Source organism: Miscanthus floridulus, chromosome 2 (assembly GCF_019320115.1).
Source record: "Miscanthus floridulus cultivar M001 chromosome 2, ASM1932011v1, whole genome shotgun sequence".
NCBI classification, from domain to species: domain Eukaryota; kingdom Viridiplantae; phylum Streptophyta; class Magnoliopsida; order Poales; family Poaceae; genus Miscanthus; species Miscanthus floridulus.
Genome location: NC_089581.1, coordinates 71,500,686 through 71,526,430, shown reverse-complemented (window position 1 = coordinate 71,526,430; position 25,745 = coordinate 71,500,686). Strand labels below are relative to the sequence as shown.

Sequence of the window (25,745 nt, the reverse complement as noted above, 5' to 3'; positions counted from 1 at the left end):
CACCAAAGTCCGGCGAGGGCCGGCCGGCATCGGCGGACACGGAGGCCGTGCCACTGCCACCGCCACTACCATTGCAGAGGATGAGGGGCGCAGTGCAGAAGGTGCTGTGTCCCCATTCGAGGTAAGGTTTTGTTAATGGAGTTTGCAGCATCTTCTGTTCGTTCTTGGGTCGTATGCTGACCGCGTAAGTATCTCGTCTTTAGTCGGAAGCGTTAGGCGGAGGTGCCCACCTTGGCCCCACATAAGGCGCTCAAGGTGAGCACCAGCTCCACCGTCCAATGGGTGATGGAGGCGCAAGCTGCCATACAGCGTGGCACGGCGTCGGCGAGGGCCGATCCGAAGGAGCCGGTTGCCCAAGGAGAGGTTGCCGAGGCGGCCATGAAGTGAGCGGGGGAGGAGACGCCTATGTCCCTCAAGGCCGAGGCCCACAAGTCAGATGAGGTCGAGGCGCCCTCAGTCGCTGAGGCCACCGAGGGCGAGGCTAAGGCCCCTAGGACCTTCGAGGCCGAGGCGATGGAGGCTGAGGCGTCCAGGACCACCGAGGTTGAGGTGGCGGAGGCCGGAGCCCCCTGGACCACCGAGGCCGAGGTGGCAGAGGCTGAGGTGGGTGTGGCAGAGCTAGCAGCCTAGGAAGTGGAGGCGGAGGCGGGGCAAGCTTCAGTATCGCCCCCGGTCCAAGGCCCACCGCCGTCGCAGGAGAGCGCCTGGGAAGTGGAGGTCCATTTGATCTCCTCCAATGATACTTCCCAGGGGAAGGAGGTGGCGGATGCCGAGGCGGCCAGCACCGTGGAGTAGCCAGCTCTGACCTCTGGCAAGGGAAGCTCGGCCCTCATGCGGGTACTACCCGAGCCCCGCGGGTGGGATCACCTGCGTGTCTTATGGCAGAGACGGGACGACCCTGAGGGGGAGCCTCTGTTCGCCCTCGAGGATGCGGCCGAGGGGGGGGGGGGGGGGGGGCGCTGGGACTCCTTCGAGCAATTTTGCCAGCTGGCAGAGCAGTCGCTGTGGACAACACTGTCCGTCATGGTTGAAGATCTACCCGGGGTTGCCGAGGTGTGTGCTTTCTTTCCCGGTGCTGTGTCGTCTTTTTCCAAGTTTTCTCACAGTACTTGACCCCTGTTCTGCCTACCCAGGAGCTCGAGGCCTAGTCCCTTGGGAAGTCGTTGTTCCTTCAGTAGGAGAGGGGCATCTAGGACCAGCTCCAGTAGCAGAAGGACCTACTCGCCAATGCCAATGAGCTTCTGTCGGCACGGAGCACGGAGGTGGAGGACCTCCGCCTTCGCTGTGCTGATATGAAGGCCAAGGCGGCCACGGCTCGGGAGCAGGCCACCCCTTTGGCGGCGAGGATCAAGGAGCTGGAGGAGGAGTTGACCCGGGTGGCCGGCGAGCGGGACGCCTTCAAGTCCCGGGCCGCACAATCAGAGGTCTCTGCCAAGGCCACCGCTGGGCAGCTAGGGGCAGAGCAGGGCGCGCACCTACTGACGAAAGGCACCTTGGAGGAGGCCCTCAAGGTGGCCGAGGCCTCCTGGGCCGAGGCTTTAGTCTAGAAGGGAAAGGCCGAGGGTGAGTCCTGTTCCCCTTGTTTTATTTGTTTTTCTTGTGTTCGACCCCTAACTCCTCGATGCGATGTAGAGCTAGAGAAGGAGGCTTCCAGGGCGGCCGAGGCCTCTCGGGCTGAGGTATAAAGCTAGAAAGAGAAAGCCAAGAGTGAGTCCCGTAGGCCTTCGCCCCTATTCGGCTTATTTCCTTTGGTGCTTAACCCCATCTCGCTTGTCTTGACGCAGGGTTGGAGAAGGAGGTCTCCTGGGCAGCTGAGGCCTCTGTTGAAGTGCAGGCGGTGCTTGAGGCCGAGATTGGGGATCACAACATGCTGTAGAGCACCACCTACGAGGCCCTAGAGGTTGAGGGGGTCGAGCCGGGCAGCTCCCTTGGGAGCCGCTTGATCGCATTGAGCAGCCAAGCGCGCCCTGGCTGTCGTCTCCTCGCACTATGCCGGCATCGACCTCGAGGCCATCAGCGACAGCTATGTCTTGGCTGAGGATGATGAGGAGGCCGAGGAGGAGGTCATGAAGCTGGTGGAGGCGGCTGATGTAACAACCCAAAAAAAAATCCATACACCAAAAAATACCAACTACAAAATTTTTTGGAACTCCCATGTGATGATGAGTGTCATGTATAGAAACCCAACCTAAGAAATGCATTAGGCATAACCCCAACCCAAGTCATCACATAAGCATAGCATGACATTTGCTGATTATGTTATTCAATTTCTAACAAATAAAGGGTTGCATACATTGTTAACTCAAATTGTGAGTTGGATCTTCATTTGCTTTATGTTATGCTTAACAATTCCATTAAAGTAATAAACCATAAAGTTATTATTAAACAAAATCCTCTAAACTACAATGAACAAGTTATCGCAGTTTTAAATTCAAATTCTAAACCAAATTTGAATTCAAACAATGGAAAAGAAATGAAAAACAGAAAAAAAGAAAAGGAGAAGAAGGCCTCCCAGCCAGCTGCTCGGCCCAACCCGCGCGACCAACTACCAGCCCAGCCCTCCACTTCTCCCCCTCCGCTGGCCCATGCGCGCACAGTAGCAGGCCAGCCCCAACTCGCGCGCAACAGCCCAGCTCACGGCCCAGCGCATCGTCCACACCCGCGCGCCCTACTGCCTTCGCCAGCTGCCGCTGCCACTTGGCCCCACGCGTCAGCCACACATCGCCCACGCCCACACGTTTCCCCATCTCACTTGCAGCCGCTGCTGCTGGACCCCGCATGTTAGCCCTCCTGTTCTTCTTCTCCACGCCGCGCTCAACTGCCGCGCGACCAAGAGCCGACAGCGGTGACAGGGGTGGGCCAGGGGTCGTGCTCGGGGCATGGTCCTATCTCCCCCTTGGCGCATCGCCCACGCGACCTCCGCGCCAACCACCCCACGCCGCAATGCCATTCGATGCCCACGGTGCATCACCAACCGTCCGCCCGTCCGCCGAAGATGGAGCTCAGAGCTCTGGCTATAAAGCCATGCCTAGAGCCCTAGGGTTCTTCCAATGCCCCGCCGCCACCGTGGTGGCCAACCATAGCACACCTGAGCCAAGAGAGAAGAGTGGGGGAGAAAGGGGGGAAACGCTGACGCTGCTGTGAAGGGGAAAAGCTCGCCGAGACCACCTGGGCTGAGAGTGACGCCATTGTCTACATCACCGACGCGGTTCGGCATGGCACTGCACGGCTACAGGAGCTACGCGGCCTCAAATCGACACGGCATCACCATCCATACTTCCACGCCACCCACGGTGAGCCCCCCTCCTGGTCTCTCTGCTCCCCGCCGGACCATACCACGCTGGCCATGGCGCTCCACACCAGGAGCGCATAGGCCAGGGCCATCTCTGGCCACTGGGAACACCTACACCCACGCACACATCTGTGACCATGCCGTGACCACCCCGCTAGAGCCCCGTGGTTCACCCATGCGCCTCGCCGTCGTCTTCATGACCGCCGTGGCCGCCGGGAAGCCCCTACCGGCCACAGGAGAACCGAGCCTCGCCTTGAGCCTGGACGTCCTCGCCACGTCCCCATGCATCCGTAGAAACATACACGCCCCCACCAAGACGTTTCATGGTGACTGTAGCCACATCCCCGACGCCGCCGTTGTGCTCGGAAGGCCGCCGCCATGGCCAACGCCACCGGAGGCACTGGAGGACCCCTTGACCTGCCCAACATGCCCACTGGAGCCCTATGTCGCCCACACGCACCACAGATCAGCCTATGCCGTAGCACCCGCGCCATTCCCGCACGCCGGTGGTTCTCGAGCCGCCGCTCGCCGTGGCCAGCACCTTGGGAAGCTCTGGCCACCACTTTGACCCCACCAATGCAGTCGCCATGGCTCGGGGAAGCTTTTCCCCTCCCTAATCAGGCACTAGCACTGCCACAGAGGCTCATAGCGAGCTCGCCGCTAGTAGGAGCACCACCACGGGAGAAACAGGGGAACACCCCCTCGCCGGCCACCTGTGCGTGAACTCGGTGCATATGAGCCGAGCCGAGAGGAACAGATAATGGACTCGGTCCACCGTAGACCAGTCTACAGTCCATGGACCGTGAACTTGGGTCCACCATGAGTCGAGCCCACGCCCACAGCCTAAACATGAGGCCCAGTAAGAGCCCATGACCGTGACGTGGCAGCTCCACAGTGTGCCACATGTTCGGCCTAGCCCAGCCTAGACCGGCCCAACCCGAAGCCCGTTTGAGACCCGGCCATGTTGACCGTTGACTGGTCAACATTGACTTTGATCGAACCCACCTATCAGTGACCCAATAGCCTTTGGCCCCACCTGTCGGTATGGACGACGTTGATGACATCATGCTGACGTCATGCTGACGTCAGCTAGGCCCCACCTGTCAGCTCGGAATCATAATCCTGACATCATGCTGACGTCAGCAAGCCACGTGGACCAACCACAGTATGACACGTGTCAGCCCAGGATTAATTCAGCCTTTTCCATTTTCAGAAATAGATTTAAACTTCGGAAATTCATAACTAATTCATATGACCTCAGAAAAATACAAAACTAGGACCAAAATTCATCTAAAGTTGAGCCCTACGCAATGAACCCATGTTTGAGTGCATTTGGCTCTTTTGAATTTTCATTACTCCTTTGTGCTATTCTATAGACGTCGCTAACGCGACTATAATGTGATCGTTTGTAGACTCGGAGGAGAACCTGATGGACGAGGACCATGAGTACCATGAGGAGTACGGAGACAACTACACTGAAGGTGCCACATCCCACCCAATCTCGTAGTACCTATTACGCATGGCAAAAATAGAAATGCTAGTGCTTTACTTTGTAGTTATGATCACACTATGGTAGGACTTGCATGGTAGTATGCTTTCCTAATGGCCTTTACCTTGATGCAACCTTACCCCTGCATACCCTGCTATTAGGTTAGACACATGCTTACAGCTATATTTTATTTGCTTGTACTTCTACTATGCTTATACTACATTAATGCGTTGTGTATTCTGGACTACGGGGAGAGTGCTGCGTGTGTGACTTGGGTGTGTGGAGGGTGAGGGTTGTGTCGACCAAGTTGGAGTATACGACGAGCCTGGGGCAAGTCATGCCATGTGGTGCTACCTGGGCACCCTTGGAATGGATACCTATGGTGGGTAAATGGTATATGAGGTGGTCCTGGGTGTGAACCTATGATGGGAGGAGCCCGGGATGGAGGTGCTGTGGTGGCACGATAAATGGAAACCCTGATGAAGACATTCTGGCTTGGTCATCCCTAAGGACTTACTAGTACTCAGATTCACCGGAAAGCCTTACGTACCACTCGCCCTATATGGTGTGGGACGGCCGAACTACTTGGTAGGATATTTCCACTACTGCTAGGTTGATAGTGGACAGTGCGAGGGAGGTACGGGGCACGGAGGATTCCCCCACACCCTTCTGAGACTTCATGGAGACCTTGTGGACCCGGCTCATGACTCACAGTTTCAGCCACCTTAGACTAGACTTAGGGTGTACTAGGGCTGAATGGTAGAGTGGCATTATCCTAGGCTAGCAAGCGGCCGGAATCAGCCCAATTGACGACGGTCAGCGAGGAAGGCGGATCTTGTGGTTATGTAAAACCTCTGCAGAGTGTATGGTTGATCGATCGATACATGTGCCGACTTGTCGGCTATGGACCTTTCCTAGGTTTCGCTTAAACTAGATAGAGAGATGAGTCCTTCTCCTCCTCCCTAGAAGTGAGTGTTCGGTCGTAGCCAGGGGCTACGGGCCTTAAGACAGTGCCGAGAGGGAGTTGGCCTATCGACTGAGCAATGGTATGGTGATGGTGTGGAGATGGTGGTATATCGATCCCAGGATCGAAACCTGGCTCTAGAATGGGAATGGGTGGAATAGGTGTGGGAATGGTGTTAAAACTTGACTATACTGTTATACACTTGATATGCTAAAATACCTAGGAAACCCCAGCCTTATAGGTTCCTTTTGCATATATCCAACTTGCATCCAATTTCCACAAAGCAATGCTCATAGGGTCGGGAGTGGCCAGTACAAATCGTACTGATAAATTTTGGCATACAGGTTCTACTGAGGAGTATAGCTCTGAGGAGTTTAACGGTTGAGGGGTTCGTGCCTACGCTCGAGTTTGGCGATCTTATCTCCAAGCTGTTCCGATTGAATGCTACTTTTGATTCTGCCAATGCGGCGATGTAATAATTTATGTAATCCCACACTATTTGTACTATGATATTATCGTTGTATGGATGTGATATTCGACTGGAATTTGGGTAATATGATCTACAACGGTCTTATTACACTTTGACGCTGTGGATTTCCCTTTGTGGAAATCGGGGTCGTTTTAGTTGGTATCAGAGCCATACTTGACCATAGGACGAAACCCTCAGAAATGGGCGATAGAATAGGACGTGGACAATCCTTCTTTCGGTTATATACCAACCCTGCATTTACTTTTATGCAAGGCTTATCTATTTATTGACCTACTAACACCTGTCCCCTCGAAACATGCAGATGGCAACAAACGTCGACTGGCCGCCTCTGGGACCGCTACCTCTGGACCACGCCAAGCTTACCTTTGACCTACGTGAGCTCGGGGGTTTTGCACAGACCCTCTACCATGTTCTCGTCATGTTAGGAGTCCCCGACGAGCTTGTCAAGGTCACTTACACTAGGAAGCCAGCTCAGGAAGGAGGAATCGAAGGACCAATTGTCACTTCAGTCGAGTTCCTAGCTAGCACTACCCTACCTTCTGTTCCAGCTTCCACCGAGATGACCATAGAGGACACAGTTGAGGAGGGACTATGAGCTGTCTCCCACAAGGCACTTCACAGAGTGATGAGGGACCACTATGAGCACCTGAAGATGATAGAGTTCCATCTACTTCCCCAGGCCCTCGACCTTAGCCTTACCCCTAGTGAGCAGAGTTTCGTAGCTGGCAGAGTTATCCTTGCCGAGGAGGATAGATGCCTTCGCATCTCAGCTATCCACCTACAGGAGCAGGATAGGTACGTGACCCAGCTAGAGCAGAGGAGATGTCAGGACCAAGCCCTTCAGTGGGAGTACTAGGAGCGAGACTCGCAGGGAGCATAGGAGCGAGCTAGTCTACTTGAGACAGTTGCCAAGTTGCAGGATGAGCTCATCCGTTGTGAGGAAGTCCACAGAGCCAAGATCGCTGACTTATAGGACAAAGCAGCCGACCTAGGCAACAGGAACTGCTACCTTGATAGCAAGGTCTTGGAGTTGCAGAGAGAGTTGGACGACAAGAAGGCAGAGTTCAACCGTAGAGGAGACAGAGAGAGATCCAAGGGGATTGACATGCTGAAGATACAGTCTCAAAACAAGACCATGACTCAAGATCTAGAAGAGTTCAGAAAGAAGGCCATTCGCAACCAGGGTCACCTGATCGAGGCACTCAGGCAGAATGAGTACCTATAGGACAAGTGTGAGAGGACTCGACAGGCCTGGCAGAAGTCCAATAGGAAGCGCCTCAGGGAGGTGAAGGGTATGTGGGATCAGCTACCCAAGGAGATTCGCAGCAAGACGAAGCCTAGGGTAAAGGAGTTTGAGTTAGCCCCAAGTCGCCTCAACCTAGATGCCTACCCTACCCTACCTGGAGCCAAGCCTACTGAGGAGCTCACCGAGGACTTGAAGTACGTGTCCCGACTTCACAAGTCTGACGAGGAGATTGAGATCGAGAACAGTCGTATCCCAGCTACGGTATATGAGTTAGAGTAGAATGACCCTGCGTGGTCATGAGTCATGTCAGTAGCTTCCGTAAGTTATACCCCATGATGTACCCCTTATGAGATGTATTATGAGACATTATGCGTAGTATGATTCTCGCACGTCTTTAAGTGTAGCTACTGGAGATGATGCTATGTAATAAAACCCATGTAATGAATGTTTTGGATCTTATTGCATCTTATGGATCTTTTTGCTTCTTTGTAATGAGTGTTGGATAGTGTAAATGTTTTTCTTTAAATCGTCAAAAATCATGTAATCATATTGAATTATAAGCACTTTTGGCACAAGCACTAAAATCTCTATGATCCGTGTTGCAGATGCTGAACCGTCGATCTAATCGCCTAATGAACCGTGGACGTGCGCCTACCCCTGAACCAGTTGAACCAAATGGGGGACATGGTGGCAACAACCGTGGCCGTGGCCGTGGACGTGGAGGGATACCCTTCCACCTGGAGAATACTCCACCGCTAGAGGAGAACATTCCACCACCACCACCGAACCTGATAGAAGTGATGGCACAATAGACCCAGCTTCTTGTAGCTCTTGTTGAAGGAGTGAACCGTCGCCAGGGAGGTCAGCAGAATGACTTCCAAAGGAAGCTAGAAGGATTTCTGAAGCTAAGGCCACCTACCTATGATGGCACCAACCCTGACCCGCTTGTAGCCGATGACTAGCTCAAGGAGATGGAGAAGAAGCTTGATCTCACTACTTTCACTGATGATGAGTGTGTTGGAGCAGCCACACACTAGCTCACGGGTGCAGCACATGCCTGGTGGGATAGTTTCAGTGATTCCCATGAGGACCCTGCCCACATCTCGTGTGATGAGTTCGCTGAAGCATTCACTAAGTACCATATTCCTAAGGGTATCATGGAGGCCAAAGCTGAGGAGTTCCGCAACATCAAGATGGGAAAGGACAGGGTGACTGAGTACACTACCCGTTTCACTAACCTTCTGCGCTATGCGCCTCCCTACATTGTGAACTCGGGGAAAGAGAAGCTATACTATTACTGCAAGGGACTTAACCCGCACATCAAGCTGAAGTTTGGCGGTATTGAGAGTAACACATTGCGTGCTTTGGTGGATCGCTGCATCCAGATTGAGAAGGACCATGCTGAAGCTAGAGAAGAGTATAGGGAGAGGAAGCGTAAGCCTGAGGAGTCCTTCCATGGATGTGATCGCAAGAGGTTCTGCAGAGATGCACCATCCAGGGAACGCTCTTGCCACAATAGGGATGACAACCCTAGATCGAGTAGGGGTAGTGGAGGCTACAACGCCAAATACTCCCGCCCTGCTCAGGATCGTTACACCCAGGACTGTTATGCTTAGGACCGCAACACTCAGGACCATTTCAACCATCCCTGCTCAGCGAATGAACGCCCAGCACAGAACCGCTCCGCACCAAGCACTGGAAACTGGAAGGCACCCGTGCCAACCCCTATAGGCGGTACGCCTTTCACCTGCTTTGCTTGTGGCCAACCAGGTCACAAAGCCGCTGAGTGCCCTCAGAACTCAGCTGCTCAGAAGTCTCAACTCAAGGGATCTGCTACTCGTGGATGTCTCAACCATCTGGACGCCGAGGAAGCACAAGCTGCCCCTGACGTGGTGTATGGTATGTTTTTAGTTAATGGCAACACTGCATCAGTTCTATTCGACTCTGGAGCAACTTGTTCATACATATCATCCAAGTTTGCATGAGAGCATGACCTGCCTGTAACCCCATGTGAAAAGCCTATCATCACCAGTTCACCGTTAGGAGACCTAAAATGCACCCACATCTGTAAGGGAGTGAGTCTTACCATTGAGGGTCTTGTCTTTAAAGCCGACCTTAACCCTTTTACCTTCCACTAGCCTAGATATCATCCTAGGTATGGACTGGTTAACCATTCACCAAGGTATCATATCATGTTCACCTAGATACGTCCAAGTGACCCACCCATCAGGCCAAGTCATTAGATGTGAACCCCAGTCTGGAAAGTCCACCTCTATCCTATGTGCCCTTAAAGCAAGTTCAGAATCACAAAAAGAGGAGAAGACAGTTCATGATGTGCCAGTAGTCAGAGACTATCCTGATGTATTCCCTGAAGAATTACCGGGTATGCCACCAGACCGTGATGTAGAGTTCATCATTGATCTGTTGCTAGGAACGGGACCCATTACCAAGAGACCCTATCGCATGTCAGTTGATGAACTGGCTGAGCTCAAGAAATAGCTTGATGAGCTCATCTCAAAGGGATATATCAGACCCAGTGCTTCACCCTGGGGATCCCCTGTTCTGTTTGTCAAGAAGAAGGATGGCTCAATAAGAATGTGCATTGATTACCAGAACTTGAACGCAGTCACCATCAAGAACAAGTACCCCCTACCAAGGATTGATGATCTGCTTGATCAGCTTTGAGGTGCCAAGTATTTCTCCAAGATTGATCTCAGATCTAGCTATCATCAGATGAAGATTTGAGAGAGTGACATCCCGAAGACAGATTTCGTGATGAGGTATGGACAGTTTGAGTTCACTGTGGTATCCTTCGGACTCACAAATGCGCCCGCATACTTCATGAACATGATGAATAAGGTTTTCATGGATGAACTAGATAAGTTCGTGGTGGTATTCATTGATGACATCCTTGTCTATTCACCCACCGCTGAAGAACATGAACATCATATGAGAACTGTGCTTGAGAAATTAGCCCAACATCAGCTCTACACAAAGTTCAGCAAATGTGAGTTTTGGCTACAGGAAGTTGCCTTCCTAGGCCATGTACTATTGGCTGAAGGTGTCGTAGTTGACCCAGCCAAGATTGAAGCTGTGAAAGAGTGGGATCAACCCCGTAATGTGACAGAAGTCAGAAGTTTCTTGGGATTGGCTGGATATTATCGCCGATTCATTGAAAACTTCTCCAAGATAGCCCGTCCAATGACCAATCTTCTAAAGAAGACCAAGGAGTTTGAATGGACGCCCGAGTGCGAACAAAGCTTCCAGGAATTGAAACAGAAGCTTACCACAACTCCTGTGCTAGCATTGCCTGATGTCGGCAAAAATTTCATAGTCTATTGTGATGCATCCCGTCAAGGACTTGGTTGTGTATTGATGCAAGATGGAAGAGTGATAGCATACGCATCTCGATAGTTGAAAGAACACAAGAACTGTTACCCTACTCATGATCTTGAGTTAGCAGTAGTTGTGCATGCCCTAAAGATTTGGAGGCACTACTTGATAGGCAACAAGTGTGATATCTACACGGATCACAAGAGCTTGAAGTACTTTTTCACTCAAGAAGATTTGAATATGAGGCAACGCCGATGGCTAGAGTTGATCAAGGACTACGACCTGGAAATTCACTATCATCCGGGAAAAGCTAATGTAGTCGCAGATGCCCTCAGCCGTAAGAGTTACTATCACACTTTGATCACTGAATCCGTACCACCTAAGCTCAAGGAAGAGATTGATGATTTCCAACTTGAGATACTACCGCACGGCTTATTGAATGAGCTCCGCATACAGTATGATCTCACAGAACGCATCCATTAAGCTCAGAAAGATTGTGAAGAAATCGAATATCTTCGTGGTCTGATGAAACTAGGCTATAAGACCAACCGCCATGAAGATGAACAAGGAACCATCTGGTTCAAGAACAGAATCTATGTTCCATCTGACCCAGTGCTACGAGAGGAAATTTTGTCAGAAGCTCACGATTCTAAGTACTGTATCCACCCTGGAGGTTCAAAAATGTATCAAGATTTGAAGAAACACTTTTGGTGGAAAGGCATGAAGACAGACATTGCAGGACATGTGGCACGATGTGACACCTGTAATAGAGTCAAGGCTGAAGATCAAAGGCCTACAGGTTTGCTAAAGCCTCTTGACGTCCCCGAGTGGAAGTGGGAGAGCATATCCATGGATTTCATAGTTGGATTGCCCCGTTCATAGAAAGGCAATGATTCCATCTGGGTGATCGTTGATCGCTTGACCAAAATTGCTCACTTTGTACCAGTAAAGACTAAGACCAATGCCGAAAAACTAGCAGATCTATACATTGAACATATTCTCAGACTGCATGGAGCTCCCTCTAGTATTGTATCTGATCATGGCCCTCAGTTTGTGTCTCGATTCTGGGAAGCCCTACACAAGTCCATTGGAACCAAACTTGACTTCAGTACCGCTTATCATCCACAGACAGATGGACAGACTGAATGAGTAAATCAGATCTTAGAAGACATGCTTCACGATAGTGTACTGAATTATGGCTCTGATTGGGAGAAATGCTTACCCTATGCAGAGTTCTCTTACAACAATAGCTACCAAGCCAGTATCAAGATGTCGCCGTTTGAAGCTCTGTATGGTAGACCTTGTAAGACACCTTTGATGTGGTCCCAACCAAGAGAAAGATCGTTCTTTGACTCCGCCAAGATTCAAGATGCTGAAGAAGGAGTTGCTCAAGTGAAGGAGAATTTGAGAATTGCTCAAAGTCGATACAAGAGCTATGCTGACAAAAGGAGAAGAGAACTTGAGTTCAATGTGGGGGACTTTGTCTATCTTAAGGTATCCTCGCTACATGGGACTATCAGATTCCATGTGAAAGGGAAGCTTGCCCCTAGATTTGTTGGCCCATACAAGATTTGCAAAAAGATTGGAAAGCTCGCCTACAAACTCGAGCTACCTGAGGAATTGGTGGGTGTACATCCCGTATTTCATGTCTCACAGCTACATAAGTGTTTGAGGGTGCCCGATGATGTAGTCCCAACTGATACACTTGATATTCAAGATACACTTGAGTATAGAGAACATCCTATCAGAATTCTGGACAGAGATACCAAAGAGACCCGAAGCAAGACTATTCCTATGTGCAAGATCCAATGGAGTAATCATACTGAGGGAGAAGCAACATGGGAGAAAGAGTTGGACCTCCGGCTACGATATCCTTACCTCTTTGAAGAGTACGTTACACTTTAATCTCGAGGACGAGATTCTGTTAAGGGGGTAGGACTGTAACAACCAAAAAAAATCCATACACCAAAAAATACCAACTACAAAATTTTTTTGGAACTCCCATGTGATGATGAGTGTCATGTATAGAAACCCAACCTAAGAAATGCATTAGGCATAACCCCAACCCAAGTCATCACATAAGCATAGCATGACATTTGCTGATTATGTTATTCAATTTCTAACAAATAAAGGGTTGCATACATTGTTAACTCAAATTGTGAGTTGGATCTTCATTTGCTTTATGTTATGCTTAACAATTCCATTAAAGTAATAAACCATAAAGTTATTATTAAACAAAATCCTCTAAACTACAATGAACAAGTTACCGCAGTTTTAAATTCAAATTCTAAACCAAATTTGAATTCAAACAATGGAAAAGAAATGAAAAATAGAAAAAAAAGAAAAGGAGAAGAAGGCCTCCCAGCCAGCTGCTCGGCCCAACCCGTGCGACCAACTACCGGCCCAGCCCTCCACTTCTCCCCCTCCGCTGGCCCGCGCGCGCAGTAGCAGGCCGGCCCCAACTCACGCGCAACAGCCCAGCTCGCGGCCCAGCGCGTCGTCCACACCCGCGCGCCCTGCTGCCTTCGCCAGCTGCCGCTACCACTTGGCCCCACGCGTCAGCCACATGTCGCCCACACCCGCGCGTTTCCCTATCTCACTTGCAGCCGCTGCCGCTGGACCCCGCATGTTAGCCCTCCTGTTCTTCTTATCCACGCCACGCTCAACCGCCGCGCGACCAAGAGCCAATAGCGGTGGCAGGGGCAGGCCAGGGGTCATGCTCGGGGCATGGTCCTGTCTCCCCCTTGGCGCATCGCCCATGCGACCTCCGCGCCAACCACCCCACGCCGCAATGCCATTCGATGCCCACGGTGCATCACCAACCGTCCGCCCATCCGCCGAAGATGGAGCTCAGAGCTCCGGCTATAAAGCCACGCCTAGAGCCCTAGGGTTCTTCCAATGCCCCGCCACCACCGTGGTGGCTGACCATAGCACACCTGAGCCAAGAGAGAAGAGTGGGGGAGAAAGGGGGGAAACGCTGACGCCGCTGTGAAGGGGAAAAGCTCACCGAGACCACCAGGGCCGAGAGCGATGCCATCGTCTACATCACCGACGCGGTTCAGCACGGCACTGCATGGCTACAGGAGCTACGCGGCCTCGAATCGACATGGCATCACCATCCATACTTCCACACCACCCACGGTGAGCCCCCCCTCCTGGTCTCTCTGCTCGCCGCTGGACCATACCATGCCGGCCATGGCGCACCACACTGAGAGCGCATAGGCCAGGGCCATCTCCAGCCACTGGGAACACCCGCACCCACGCACACGTCTGTGACCATGCCGTGACCACCCCGCTAGAGCCCCGTGGTTCACCCGTGCGCCTCGCCGTCGTCTTCATGATCGCCGTGGCCGCCAGGAAGCCCCTACCGGCCATAGGAGAACCGAGCCTCGCCTTGAGCCTGGACGTCCTCGCCGCGTCCCCATGCATCCATAGAAACATACACGCCCCCACCAAGAAGTTTCACGGTGACCGTAGCCACATCCTCGACGCCGCCGTTGTGCTCGGAAGGCCGCCGCCATGGCCAACGCCACCGGAGGCACTGGAGGACCCCTCGACCTACCCAACATGCCCACTAGAGCCCTGTGTCACCCACACGCACCACAGATCGGCCTATGCCGCAGCACCCGCGCCATTCCCGCACGCCGGTGGTTCTTGAGCCGCCGCTCGCCGTGGCCAGCACCTTGGGAAGCTCTGGCCGCCACTTTGACCCCACCAACGTAGTCGCCGTGGCCTGGGGAAGCTTTTCCCCTCCCCAATTCAGACACTAGCACCACCATAGAGGCTCACAGCGAGCTCGCCGCCAGCAGGAGCACCACCGCGGGAGAAACAGGGGAACACCCCCTCGCCGGCCACCTGCGCGTGAACTCGGTGCATATGAGCCGAGCCGAGAGGAATAGACAATGGACTCAGTCCACCATAGACCAGTCTGTAGTCCATGGACCGTGAACTTGGGTCCACCATGAGTTGAGCCCACGCCCACAGCCTGAACACGAGGCCCAGTAAGAGCCCATGACCGTGACGTGGCAGCTCCACAGCGTGCCACGTGTTTGGCCCGGCCCGGCCCAGACCGGCCCAACCCGAAGCCCATTTGAGACCCGGCCGTGTTGACTGTTGACTAGTCAACGTTGACTTTGACCGGAGCCACCTGTCAGTGACCCAATAGCCTTTGGCCCCACCTGTCGGTATGGACAACGTTGATGACGTCACGCTGATGTCATGCTGACGTCAGCTGGGCCCCACCTGTCAGCTCGGAATCATAATGCTGATGTCATGTTGACGTCAGCAAGCCATGTGGACCAACCATAGTATGACACGTGTCAGCTCAGGATTAATTCAGCCTTTTCCATTTTCAGAAATAGATCTAAACTTCAGAAATTCACAACTAATTCATATGACCTCAGAAAAATATGAAACCAGGACCAAAATTCATCTAAAATCGAGCCCTACGCAGTGAACCCATGTTTGAGTGCATTTGGCTCTTTTGAATTTTCATTGCTCCTTTGTGCTATTCTATAGACGTCGCTAACGCGACTATAATGTGATCGTTTGCAGACTCGGAGGAGAACCTGATGGACGAGGACCGTGAGTACCGTGAGGAGTATGGAGACAACTACACTGAAGGTGCCACATCCCACCCAATCTCGTAGTACCTATTACGCTTGGCAAAAATAGAAATGCTAGTGCTTTACTTTGTAGTTATGATCACACTATGGTAGGACTTGCATGGTAGTATGCTTTCCTGATGGCCTTTACCTTGATGCAACCTTACCCCTGCATACCCTGCTATTAGGTTAGACACACTCTTACTGCTATATTTTATTTGCTTGTACTTCTACTATGCTTATACTACATTAATGCGTGGTGTATTCTAGACTACGGGGAGAGTGCTGCGTGTGTGACTTGGGTGTGTGGAGGGTGAGGGTTGTGTCGACCAAGTTGAAGTATACGATGAGCTTGGGGCAAGTCATGCTGTGTGGTGCTACCTAGGCACCCTTGGAATGGATACCTGTGGTGGGTAAATGGTATATGAGGTGGTCCTGGGTGTGAACCTGTGATGGGAGGAGCCCGGGATGGAGGTGCTGTGGTGGCACGATAAATGGAAACCCTGATGAAGACATTCTAGCTTGGTCACCCCTAAGGACTTACTAGTACTCAGATTCACCGGGAAGCCTTACGTACCACTCGCCCTATATGGTGCAGGACGGCCGGACTACTTGGTAGGATATTGCCACTACTGCTAGGTTGATAGTGGACAGCGCGAGGGAGGTACGGGGCACGGAGGATTCCCACACACCCTTCCGAGACTTCATGGAGACCTTGTGGACCTGGCTCATGACTCACAGTTTCAGCCACCTCAGACTAGACTTGGGGTGTACCAGGGCTGAATGGTAGAGTGGCATTATCATAGGCTAGCAAGCGGCCGGAATTAGCCCAGTTGACGACGGTCAGCAAGGAAGGCAGATCTTGTGGTTATGTAAAACCTCTGCAGAGTGTATGGTTGATCGATCGATACATGTGCCGACTTGTCGGCTATGGACCTTTCCTGGGTTTCACTTAAACTAGATAGGGAGATGAGTCCTTCTCCTCTTCCCTGGAAGTGAGTGTTCAGTCGTAGCCAGGGGCTACGGGCCTTGAGATAGTGCTGAGAGGGAGTTGGCCTGTCGACTGAGCGATGGTATGGTGATGGTGTGGAGATGGTGGTATATCGATCCCAGGATCGAAACCTGGCTCTGGAATGGGAATGGGTGGAATAGGTGTGGGAATGGTGTTAAAACTTGACTATACTGTTATACACTTGATATGCTAAAATACCTTGGAAACCCCAGCCTTATAGGTTCCTTTTGCATATATCCAACTTGCATCCAATTTCCACAAAGCAATGCTCATAGGGTCGGGAGTGGCCAGTACAAATCATACTGATAAATTTTGGCATACAGGTTCTGCTGAGGAGTATAGCTCCGAGGAGTTTGACGGTTGAGGGGTTCGTGCCTACGCTCGAGTTTGGCGATCTTATCTCCAAGCTGTTCTGATTGAATGCTACTTTTAATTCCGCCAATGCGGTGATGTAATAATTTATGTAATCCCACACTATTTGTACTCTGATATTATCATTGTATGGATGTGATATTCGACTAGAATTTGGGTAATATGATCTACAATGGTCTTATTACACTTCGACGCTGTGGATTTCCCTTCATGGAAATCAGGGTCGTTTTAGCTGAGGGCCCCGGCACGGCGCTGGCCAAGCTGTTCGAAGAGGAGGTGGTTCCTCCCATGCCGCCCGCTGACGCTGGCGACCCTTAGTTTTGACCTGGGCCAAAGGGGTCATGCAAACAGATTAGGATTATTATTGTACCATAACGCTTGTGGCCGTCGAGGCCTTTTTAAAGTACTTATGCGTATACGCTTTTTAATCGTTTTTTATTGTATTTCCGAGCCTCTGCCCTCTATCTCGTCTCTAAACATATCACTTGCAAAAAACTTCCTCGGAGCCTAAGCTGCCCCTCGGGCAAAAGGTGGTGAGGGAGATGCCATAGCTCGAAGGCGTAGGCTGTCTCGCGGCTCGGCTGGCCTTTTGGCCCTGAGACAGACTTTCGGTCCTTAGGTTTTTTACAATCGATTTGTCAGAGCACGCTAGAGAGTTTGGCGTAGAAATTTTTTCGAAAAACGATTAAAAATGGTGCCTAGGACTTAGGGGGGTCCCCCCTTTCTAGCCCCCGAGGGAGGCTCGGTTCTGCAGAGGCAGAGCTGAGTCTTGTTCGGGCCCCGCAGTGGGCACCTCTATAGAGGTAGAGCCAAGTTTCCCTTGTAGCGTTATCGTAACGCTGATCCCCCATCGATAGGTTCGGGGGGGTTTCTCAAAAAATTAGAATAACTAAAGAATGCTTCTTTATTGTATTTCGAGAAACAATGTATACAATGCTTGGAAATTTAAGGGTAGAAGCGACGTAGCTGTTCTATGTTCCAAGCGTTGGTGAGGATTTCGCCCTTCTCGTTGGCTAGCTTGTAGGTCCCGGGCTTTAGCACTTGGGCGACGATGTATGGCCCTTCCCATGGCGGGGTCAGATTTTGGCGGTCCTTGTTGTTCTGCCTCAGTCTCAGCACCAGGTCGCCCACCTTCAGGTCTTGGCTTCGAATGCGCCGGACTTGATAGCATCGTAGGGCTTGCTGGTACTTGGCCGAATGTAGTAGCGCAACATCTCAGGCTTCCTCTAGTTGGTCAAGGGCGTCTTCGCGGGTAGTGCGGTTGCTTTGCTCGTTGTAGGCCTGTAGCCTCAAGGAACCATACTCCAAGTTAGTGGGGAGGATGGCCTCGGCCCCATAGACCAGGAAGAATGGTGTGAACCCCGTGGCTTGGCTCGGAGTGTTCCTCAGGCTCTAGATGACCGACGGGAGTTCGGCAAGCCATTTCTTGCCAAATTTCTTCAACCGGTTGTATATTCTTGGCTTGAGGCCTTGTAGGATCATGCCGTTGGCACGTTCTACTTGGCCGTTTGTCCTAGGGTGTCCTATGGCCGACCAGGCCACATGGATGTGGTGGTCATCGTAGAACGTCAGGAACTTGTGGCCGGTGAATTGTGTCCCATTGTCAGTGATGATGGTGTTTGGAACCCCGAACCTATGGATGGTATTAGTGAAGAACAGCACTGCTTGCTTGGATTTGATTCGATTGATCGGACAAGCCTCGATCCACTTGGAGAACTTATCGATCGCTACCAGCAAATGGGTATAGCCCTCGAGGGCCTTCTACAGAGGCCCTACCATGTCAAGCCCCCACATGGCAAATGGCCATGTAATGGGGATGGTTTGGAGGGCTTGGGCCGAGAGGTGCGTCTGCCACACATAGTACTGGCATCCCTCGTAGGAGCATACCAACTTGGTGGCGTCAGCAACCGCCGTTGGCTAGTAGAACCCTTGGCGGAAGGCATTTCCGACAAGCGTCCGAGGCGCGGCATGGTGCCCGCAGGCTCCCGCGTGCAAGTCCCAAAGTAGGGCTTGGCCTGCCTTGGTGGTGATGCATTGTTGGAGGACGCTAGATGGGCTTCGCCTGTACAACTCGCCATTGCTGAGGAAGTAAGCTTTGGCTCGTCACGCAAGTCGTCAGGCTTTGGTCCTGTCTGCAGGAAGCTCTCCTCAAACAAGGCAAGCAAGGAATGGGACTCACCAGTCCATGCCCTGGTTGGCCTCGGGAGGCTCCGTGTTGGCTTCCATGACCTCGGGCTCGGCCAAAAAGGTCTTGGTGACAGAGGGGGCCTTGGTCCCTACGGTGGGCTCGACCGGTGGGCCCTCTTCCACCACTGAGACATAGTCGATGGAAGGCTTGTGGAGGTCTCTGGCGAAGACATTCAGGGGGGGACCAGGGCCCGTGCCGATGCCATATTTGCCAGTTCATCCATGGCCTCGTTGAATTTTTGCGCGATGTGGTTGAGTTCGAGACCATCAAACTTGTTTTCTAGGCGATGTACCAACTTGTAGTACGCCTCCATTTTGGGGTCATGGCAGTTCGACTCCTTCATCACTTGATCGACGATGAGCTATGAATCGCCCCGTACATTGAGACACCATACTCCAAGTTCGATGGCGATCTGCAAGCCATTGATGAGGGCTTCGTACTCGGCTATGTTGTTGGAGGCGACGAAGTGGAGCCAAATCATGTAGCGCATGTGCACTCCGAGGGGTGAGATGAAGAGCAGACCCATGCCTGCCCCGGTCTTCATTAGGTTCCCATCGAAGTACATGGTCTAGCATTCCGCCTGGACTTGAGAAGGTGGCAGTTGGGTGTCGGTCCACTCAGCCACAAAATTGGCCAAGACCTGAGATTTAATTGCTTTCCGAGGCGCAAAAGACAGGGCTTCCCCCATGAGTTTGACGGCCCACTTGGCTATCCTACCTGAGGCCTCCCAGTTATGGAATATCTCTCCTAGAGGGAAGGATGACACCACGGTCACCGGGTGGGACTCGAAGTAGTGACGCAGCTTGCGCCGAGCCAAGACTACGGCGTAGATCAGTTTTTGGATGTGGGGGTAGCATGTCTTGGTCTCGGAGAGCACTTCACTGATGAAGTAAATAGGTTGTTGGATGGGTAGAGCATGTCCTTCTTCCTACCTCTCGACTACTACGGCCACACTGACCACTTGGGTCGTTGCGGTGACGTAGAGTAAGAGGGCCTCACCTTTGGCTGGCGGTACCAAGACAGGAGGATTAGTGAGCAGTGCCTTGAGCTTGGCGAGGGCTTCTTTGGCCTCGGGGGTCCAAGAAAAGTGTTCGGATTTTCTCAAGAGGCGATACAGAGGCAAGCCTTTTTCACCAAGGCGCGAGATGAAGCGGCTCAGGGCCATAAGGCATCCCGTAACCCTATGCACTCCCTTGAGGTCTCAGATTGGTCCCATGTTGGTTATGGCCGAGACCTTCTCTAGGTTGGCCTTGATGCCGCGTTCTGAGACTATGAATCCCAAGAGCATGCCTCGGGGGACCCCGAAGACACACTTCTCGGGGTTGAGTTTGATGCCCTTCTCTCTAAGGCATCTGAAGGCTATTTCCAAGTCACTGACGAGATCATTGGCCTTCCTGGACTTGACCACGATGTCATCCACGTAGGCCTCAACGGTTCGCCCAATGTGCTCACCAAAGACCTGGGTCATGCACCGCTGGTATGTGGCCCCTGTGTTTCTGAGGCCAAACGGCATAGTCACATAGTAGTACATGCCGAATGGTGTGATGAAAGAAGTCACGAGCTGGTCGGACTCTTTCATCTTGATTTGATGGTAACTGGAATACGCATCAAGGAAAGATAGGGTTTCGCATCCCGCAGTGGAGTCGATGATTTGGTCAATTCGAGGCAATGGGAATGGAACTTTTGGATAGGCTTTATTCAAACCGGTGTAGTCTACACACATCCTCCACTTCCCATTTTTCTTCTTAACTAACATGGGATTAGCTAACCACTCTAGATGGGACACTTCCTTGATGAATCCAACCACCAAAAGCTTCTACACCTCCTCGCCAATGGCCCTGTGCTTTTCCTCGTCGAATTAGCGCAGGCACTGCTTCACCGATCTAGAGCCGGCCCGGATGTCCAAGGCATGCTCAATGACTTCCCTCGGTATGCCTGGCATGTCCGAGGGACTCCACACGAATATGTCGGCATTCGCATGGAGAAAGCCGATGAGCATGGCTTCCTATTTGCTATCGAGGGTGGCGCTGATCCTTAGCACCCGGTCATTGGAGCAAGTGGGGTCGACCAGGACGAGCTTTATGGCCTCCACGGGCTCGAAAGTCCCGGCACGACGCTTGGAATCAGGCGCCTCACTACCAAGTCAGTCGAGGTTGACGATGAGGGTCTTGGCCTCCACGAGAGCCTCGGCATACTCGATGCATTCGACGTCGTAGTCGTATGCTTGCTCGTACGTGGACTCGACAGTGATGATGCCATTGGGGCTCGACATCTTGAGCTTGAGGTAGGTGTAGTTGGGGACCGCCATGAACTTAGCATAGCATGGCCGCCCTAGGATGGCATGATAGGTTCCCTTGAACCCAACCACCTCGAAGGTGAGGACCTCCTTGTGGTAGTTGGAGGGAGTGCCAAAGCAGACGGGCAAGTCGATGTGCCCGAGGGGTCGCGTGCGTTTCCCCGGCATGATGCCGTGGAAAGGTGCGGCATCACCCTAGAGCTACGACTGGTTGAGGTCCAGGAGCTCCAGGGTGTTGGCATAGAGGATGTTGAGGCCGCTGCCTCCGTCCATCAACACCTTGGTGAGCCAAGTGTTGCCAATGATCGGGTCAACAACGAGTGGGTACTGCCCGGGGTTTGGGACATAATCAGGGTGGTCATCCCGATCAAAGGTGATCGCCTCCCAAGACCAGTCGAGGTACCAGGGAGTGGCCACCTTCATCGAGAAGACCTCTCGGTGCTCCCTCTTCTGCTGGCATGCCGTAAGGCACGCCGAAGGCCCGCCAAAGATCATGAAGACATTGTGCACCTTAGGGAACCCGTCGTCCTTGTCGTCGTCCCTATCGCCGATGTCCCTCTTTTTGGCATCATTGTTGGGGAGTCCGAGCTTGGTGTAGTAATGCTGGAGCATGGTGCACTCTTCGAGGGTGTGCTTCACCGGGCCCTAGTGGTAAGGGCAGGGCTTCTTAAGCATATCATCGAAGAGCCTGGGGCCTCGGGGATTCTTGCGCTCTGCGGTCGTGACTAGACCGGCCTCGAGGACCTCCTGCTTCCCATAGCGACCCTTTTTCTTTTTCTTGGGGAGGTGGGGAGCCGAGGCCTTGGGGGCCTCGTCCCTCTGCTTCCCCTTGGCATTGCTGTCGGGGAAGATGGCCCCAATAGCCTCTTTGCCCAAGGCGAAGTTGGTGGCGATGTCGAGGAGCGTGTCCATCGAGGTCGGCACGTTCTGGCCTAACTCTTGGACTAGGTCTCAGCAGGTGGTGTCGGAGAGGAAAGTCTGGACAATTTTCATGTCGCCGATGCTGGGCAACTCGGTGCATTGCCTGGAGAAGCGTTAGATGAAGTCTCGGAGAGATTCGCCTAGCTTCTGGTGACAACTCTTGAGGTCCCAGGAGTTCCCAGGGCGCACGTATGTGCCCTGGAAATTCCCGACGAAGACCTTTACCAAGTCACGCCAGTTGTGGATCTACGAGGGAGGGAGGTGTTTGATCCAGGCTCGCACCGAGTCTGACAGGAACAATAGGAGGTTACGGATGATGAGCAGGTCGTCGTCCGCGCCGCCTAGCTAACAAGCCAGGTGGTAATCGGCCAGCCAAAGCTCGGGGTTGGTCTCATCGCTGTACTTTGTGAGGTTGGCCGGTTGTCGAAATCGGGCCGGGAAGTGAGCGCCACGGATGGCCCTGCTAAAGACTCGAGGGCCAGGTGGCCCAGGAGAAGGACTGTGGTCCTCCCCACTATCGTAGCGACCGCCTTGGTGCGGATGGTAGCCTCGGGCGGGCCCCTCGTTGTCGTGGCGCCGTCGCCTGCTGACCACATCGTGGTCACCTTGTGCCTCGCGATGGTCACTGAGGCGGTTGTGCACTGAGGGGGCCCTATTGGCCGTCGGTGCCCGAGCGGGCTTGGGACGAACCGAGGCCTCCCTATCCTACCGAGGCAGTGCCGTGGGAAGCTCCGAGGCACCTCCGTGCCATCAAGAGGCAGAACTTTCGGCTTGCTGTACCGCGGTGGTCTCGAGGAGGTCTTGGAGCTCACCGTGGGCCCATTGCCCCTCCATGGTAGAGGGCTCAAGCATTGTCTAGAGTAGCATCGCTGCTGCCGTGATGTTCTGGCTAGCGCGATTGAAGATAGGGGGTTGTTCACCCCCTACATCATTGTTGATGCGGTGGTTGACGTCACGAGCCCTTCGCCAGGCTGCTCCACCATCACTATGACCCTGCTGCTCTTGCTCGAGAGTGTCTCAGAGCTACTGTAGAAGGAGTCAGTCTTGTTTGATCTTGGCTTGAAGCTCATGGAGCTGCTCTAGGTCTAGGCGTCGAAGTTCCTCAGGGGCAAGGCTCTCGTTCCACGCTGCCTGGGGCTCGATGCGTGGAGGTGTAGCGCCGCCTGCCCCCTCGGGGGGCGGGGAGCGAGATCCTGCCCCTTCATCCTCATTGACCATGCTCAACATCCCGAGCTCGACGTGGAAGCACTCACGAGTGGGGTCGTAAGTGCCTTCATCGTCGGAGTCAGAGTAGCTGAAGTAGTAGTCGCTTGTGGCCATGAAGCGGCGCATGGCTTCAGGGTCACGAAGCCTGGAGAAGTCCGCTCTAGCCCATGCCTCATCCTCCTCCGAGGAGTCAGCATGGGTGTAGGTCAAAGTAGTGGCATCGAGGTTGAGGGTGAAGCGTTGGTGGTGTCCTGAGGGCTCCGCATGAGCGGAAGCATAGGCGGAAGCATAGGCGGTGGCGGCATTTCTCAACCCGAAGGGGTACGGGGATGGTGCCATCGCTAGGCTTTTCTCCGTCGGAGTCAACTCCTTAGGAGGTGGTGGGGCAAAGCTTGATGACGGGGCATCGCTACGCGCCACCGGTATCTTTCCCTTGCCTAGGCTTAGGCTGGATAGGTCCCCAACCAGGGACTCTATACCAATAGCTGGGCATGGGGTACTAGCGGAGCGTAGTGCGTCGCCCTGAGCTTGCGTGATGTTAGGGTGGTCCCACCCATGTCGTGCCTATCGAGCGTGATGAGAGCGGCAGCCCGGGCGCCGTCTGCGCCTGGGCTGCTGGTACGTGGTGTCGTCGTTGGTCGGTGGGGCTCTGGGTGTGAGCAGTACCATATCGTACTCAGATCCTAGAGACATGAACTCTAGGCTCCTAAACCAGATCACCGTGCTGAGACGAAGTGGTCGCACAGGGTCTGCCATCTAGAACTTGTTGGGATGACTGAGCTGACACGCAGGAAGGCCCCTACCTGGTGTGCCAACTGTCGGTGTTTTGGACCGGCGGGCCTTCAACCAACTAGTGAAAATGTATTGCATGCCCCTAATCCCAGATGATGATGCAAAGAGACACAAGGTTTATACTGGTTCAGGCAATAGGTGCCCTATGTCCAATCTGAGAGATCGATCTTGTATTCCTTGCACCGAGGTGCTTGTAGTAGGGGTTTACAAGCAGGGCAAGAGAGGGAGCTAGTCCTAGGTCTCTGTGTGGAGCGGTGTGGGTTTCTTGAGATGTTGATCTCAGGCAGCGAGGGAGCGTGCGTATTACAGAGTGTTGAGCGTTGCTTGCGCGTGTGTGTGTCTGAGCGACGTCTCCATCTATGCGTGCGTCTAAGTGTGTGTGTGTTCGTCTACGTGTTCATGTCTATGCCTGAGTTCATGAGCCCATGTCTAGAAGCGGCCCTGGTCACTCCCTTTTATAATCGAAGGGAGGCATAGGGGCGTCACATGCATTTGCTACATGGTGGTTTGTGAGCGGAGGCGGTATGTTGAGCCCTATAGCTTGTCACTGTGGCAGCATGGTCGGTGGAGCGGTCTTGTCCTTGATGCACTGGAGTGACGCGCCGGTCATGCCCGATCCTGTGCGACGTGGGAGCTCCAATGATAGCTTGACGTAGGGCAGGGCACATGCTATGGATGATGTGCCGGTCGCTGTATGTCAACAGCATAGAGAGCCAAGGCCTAGTCGGTGCAGAGGCCGAACGATCGTGGGGGGCTCGGCGGGCGTGAATCCCGAGGCTACTGAGACCCCGAAGCAGATGGCCGAGGCTTGGATTGAGCAGTTGGTCCTGTACACTAATTCCGACGCTACAGGTACCCAGACTTGACTCCCCATGCCACGCTGTCCTCGGAGCAGGGGTTAGGTAGCACAATGCAGTACGGGTGTCAGTCGTGGGCACAGTGCCGAGCATAGCAGCCGGTAACCCCTGCCCCATCCTGTCCCTGACGGCATGGTGTTGATGTGACTCCCATCTCGTCGGTCACTCCGCTGTGTCGAGCCGTCGTTCGACTGATGTCGTGGGAGTGGTTGGTCACGTTAGTTGGACATGACGTTCTGTCAGGGAAATTGGTCAAGGCGGAGGCGATGGGGTTGTCGCCAAGCCAGCCTCGAGCGAGGCAGAGAATCAGTACCCCGTCCGAGGCCTTACGTGCAGGGCCTCGAGCGAGACAGAGAATCGGTACCCCGTCCGAGGCCTTACATGTGGGGTCTCAAGCGAGGCGGAGAATTAGTACTACGCCCGAGGCCTTACGTGCGGGGCCTCGAGCGAGGTGGAGAATCTGTTCGAGGTGGGCCGGGTGGTCTAGCCGAGCCTCGCACAAGGTGGGGGTTAGCAAGTAGTTGTCTCTTGGCTTCGATTTTTACATGGTCTAAGCGATTTTTTGGTTCTTGCTTAGGGGACCCCTTTTTATGGTACCCGACAACTAGCAGCGACAACTAGGGGGCTGGGGTGAGCACTACAGCAGTGCGACTGGCGTAGTCTTAGCAAGGTGCTAAAACACC

The 25,745-nt window shown here is 53.2% G+C and overlaps 1 protein-coding gene across 1 annotated transcript; it reads left to right on the top strand.

The window, feature by feature from the left end:
* Positions 1-405: 405 nt before the first annotated feature.
* On the top strand, positions 406-1,876 carry LOC136536700 (uncharacterized). Its single transcript, XM_066528905.1, has 3 exons — positions 406-603; positions 1,326-1,488; positions 1,785-1,876. Exons 1-3 carry the CDS (start codon positions 406-408, stop codon positions 1,874-1,876), a joined length of 453 nt encoding a protein of 150 aa, XP_066385002.1.
* The last annotated feature ends 23,869 nt before the right edge of the window (positions 1,877-25,745 follow it).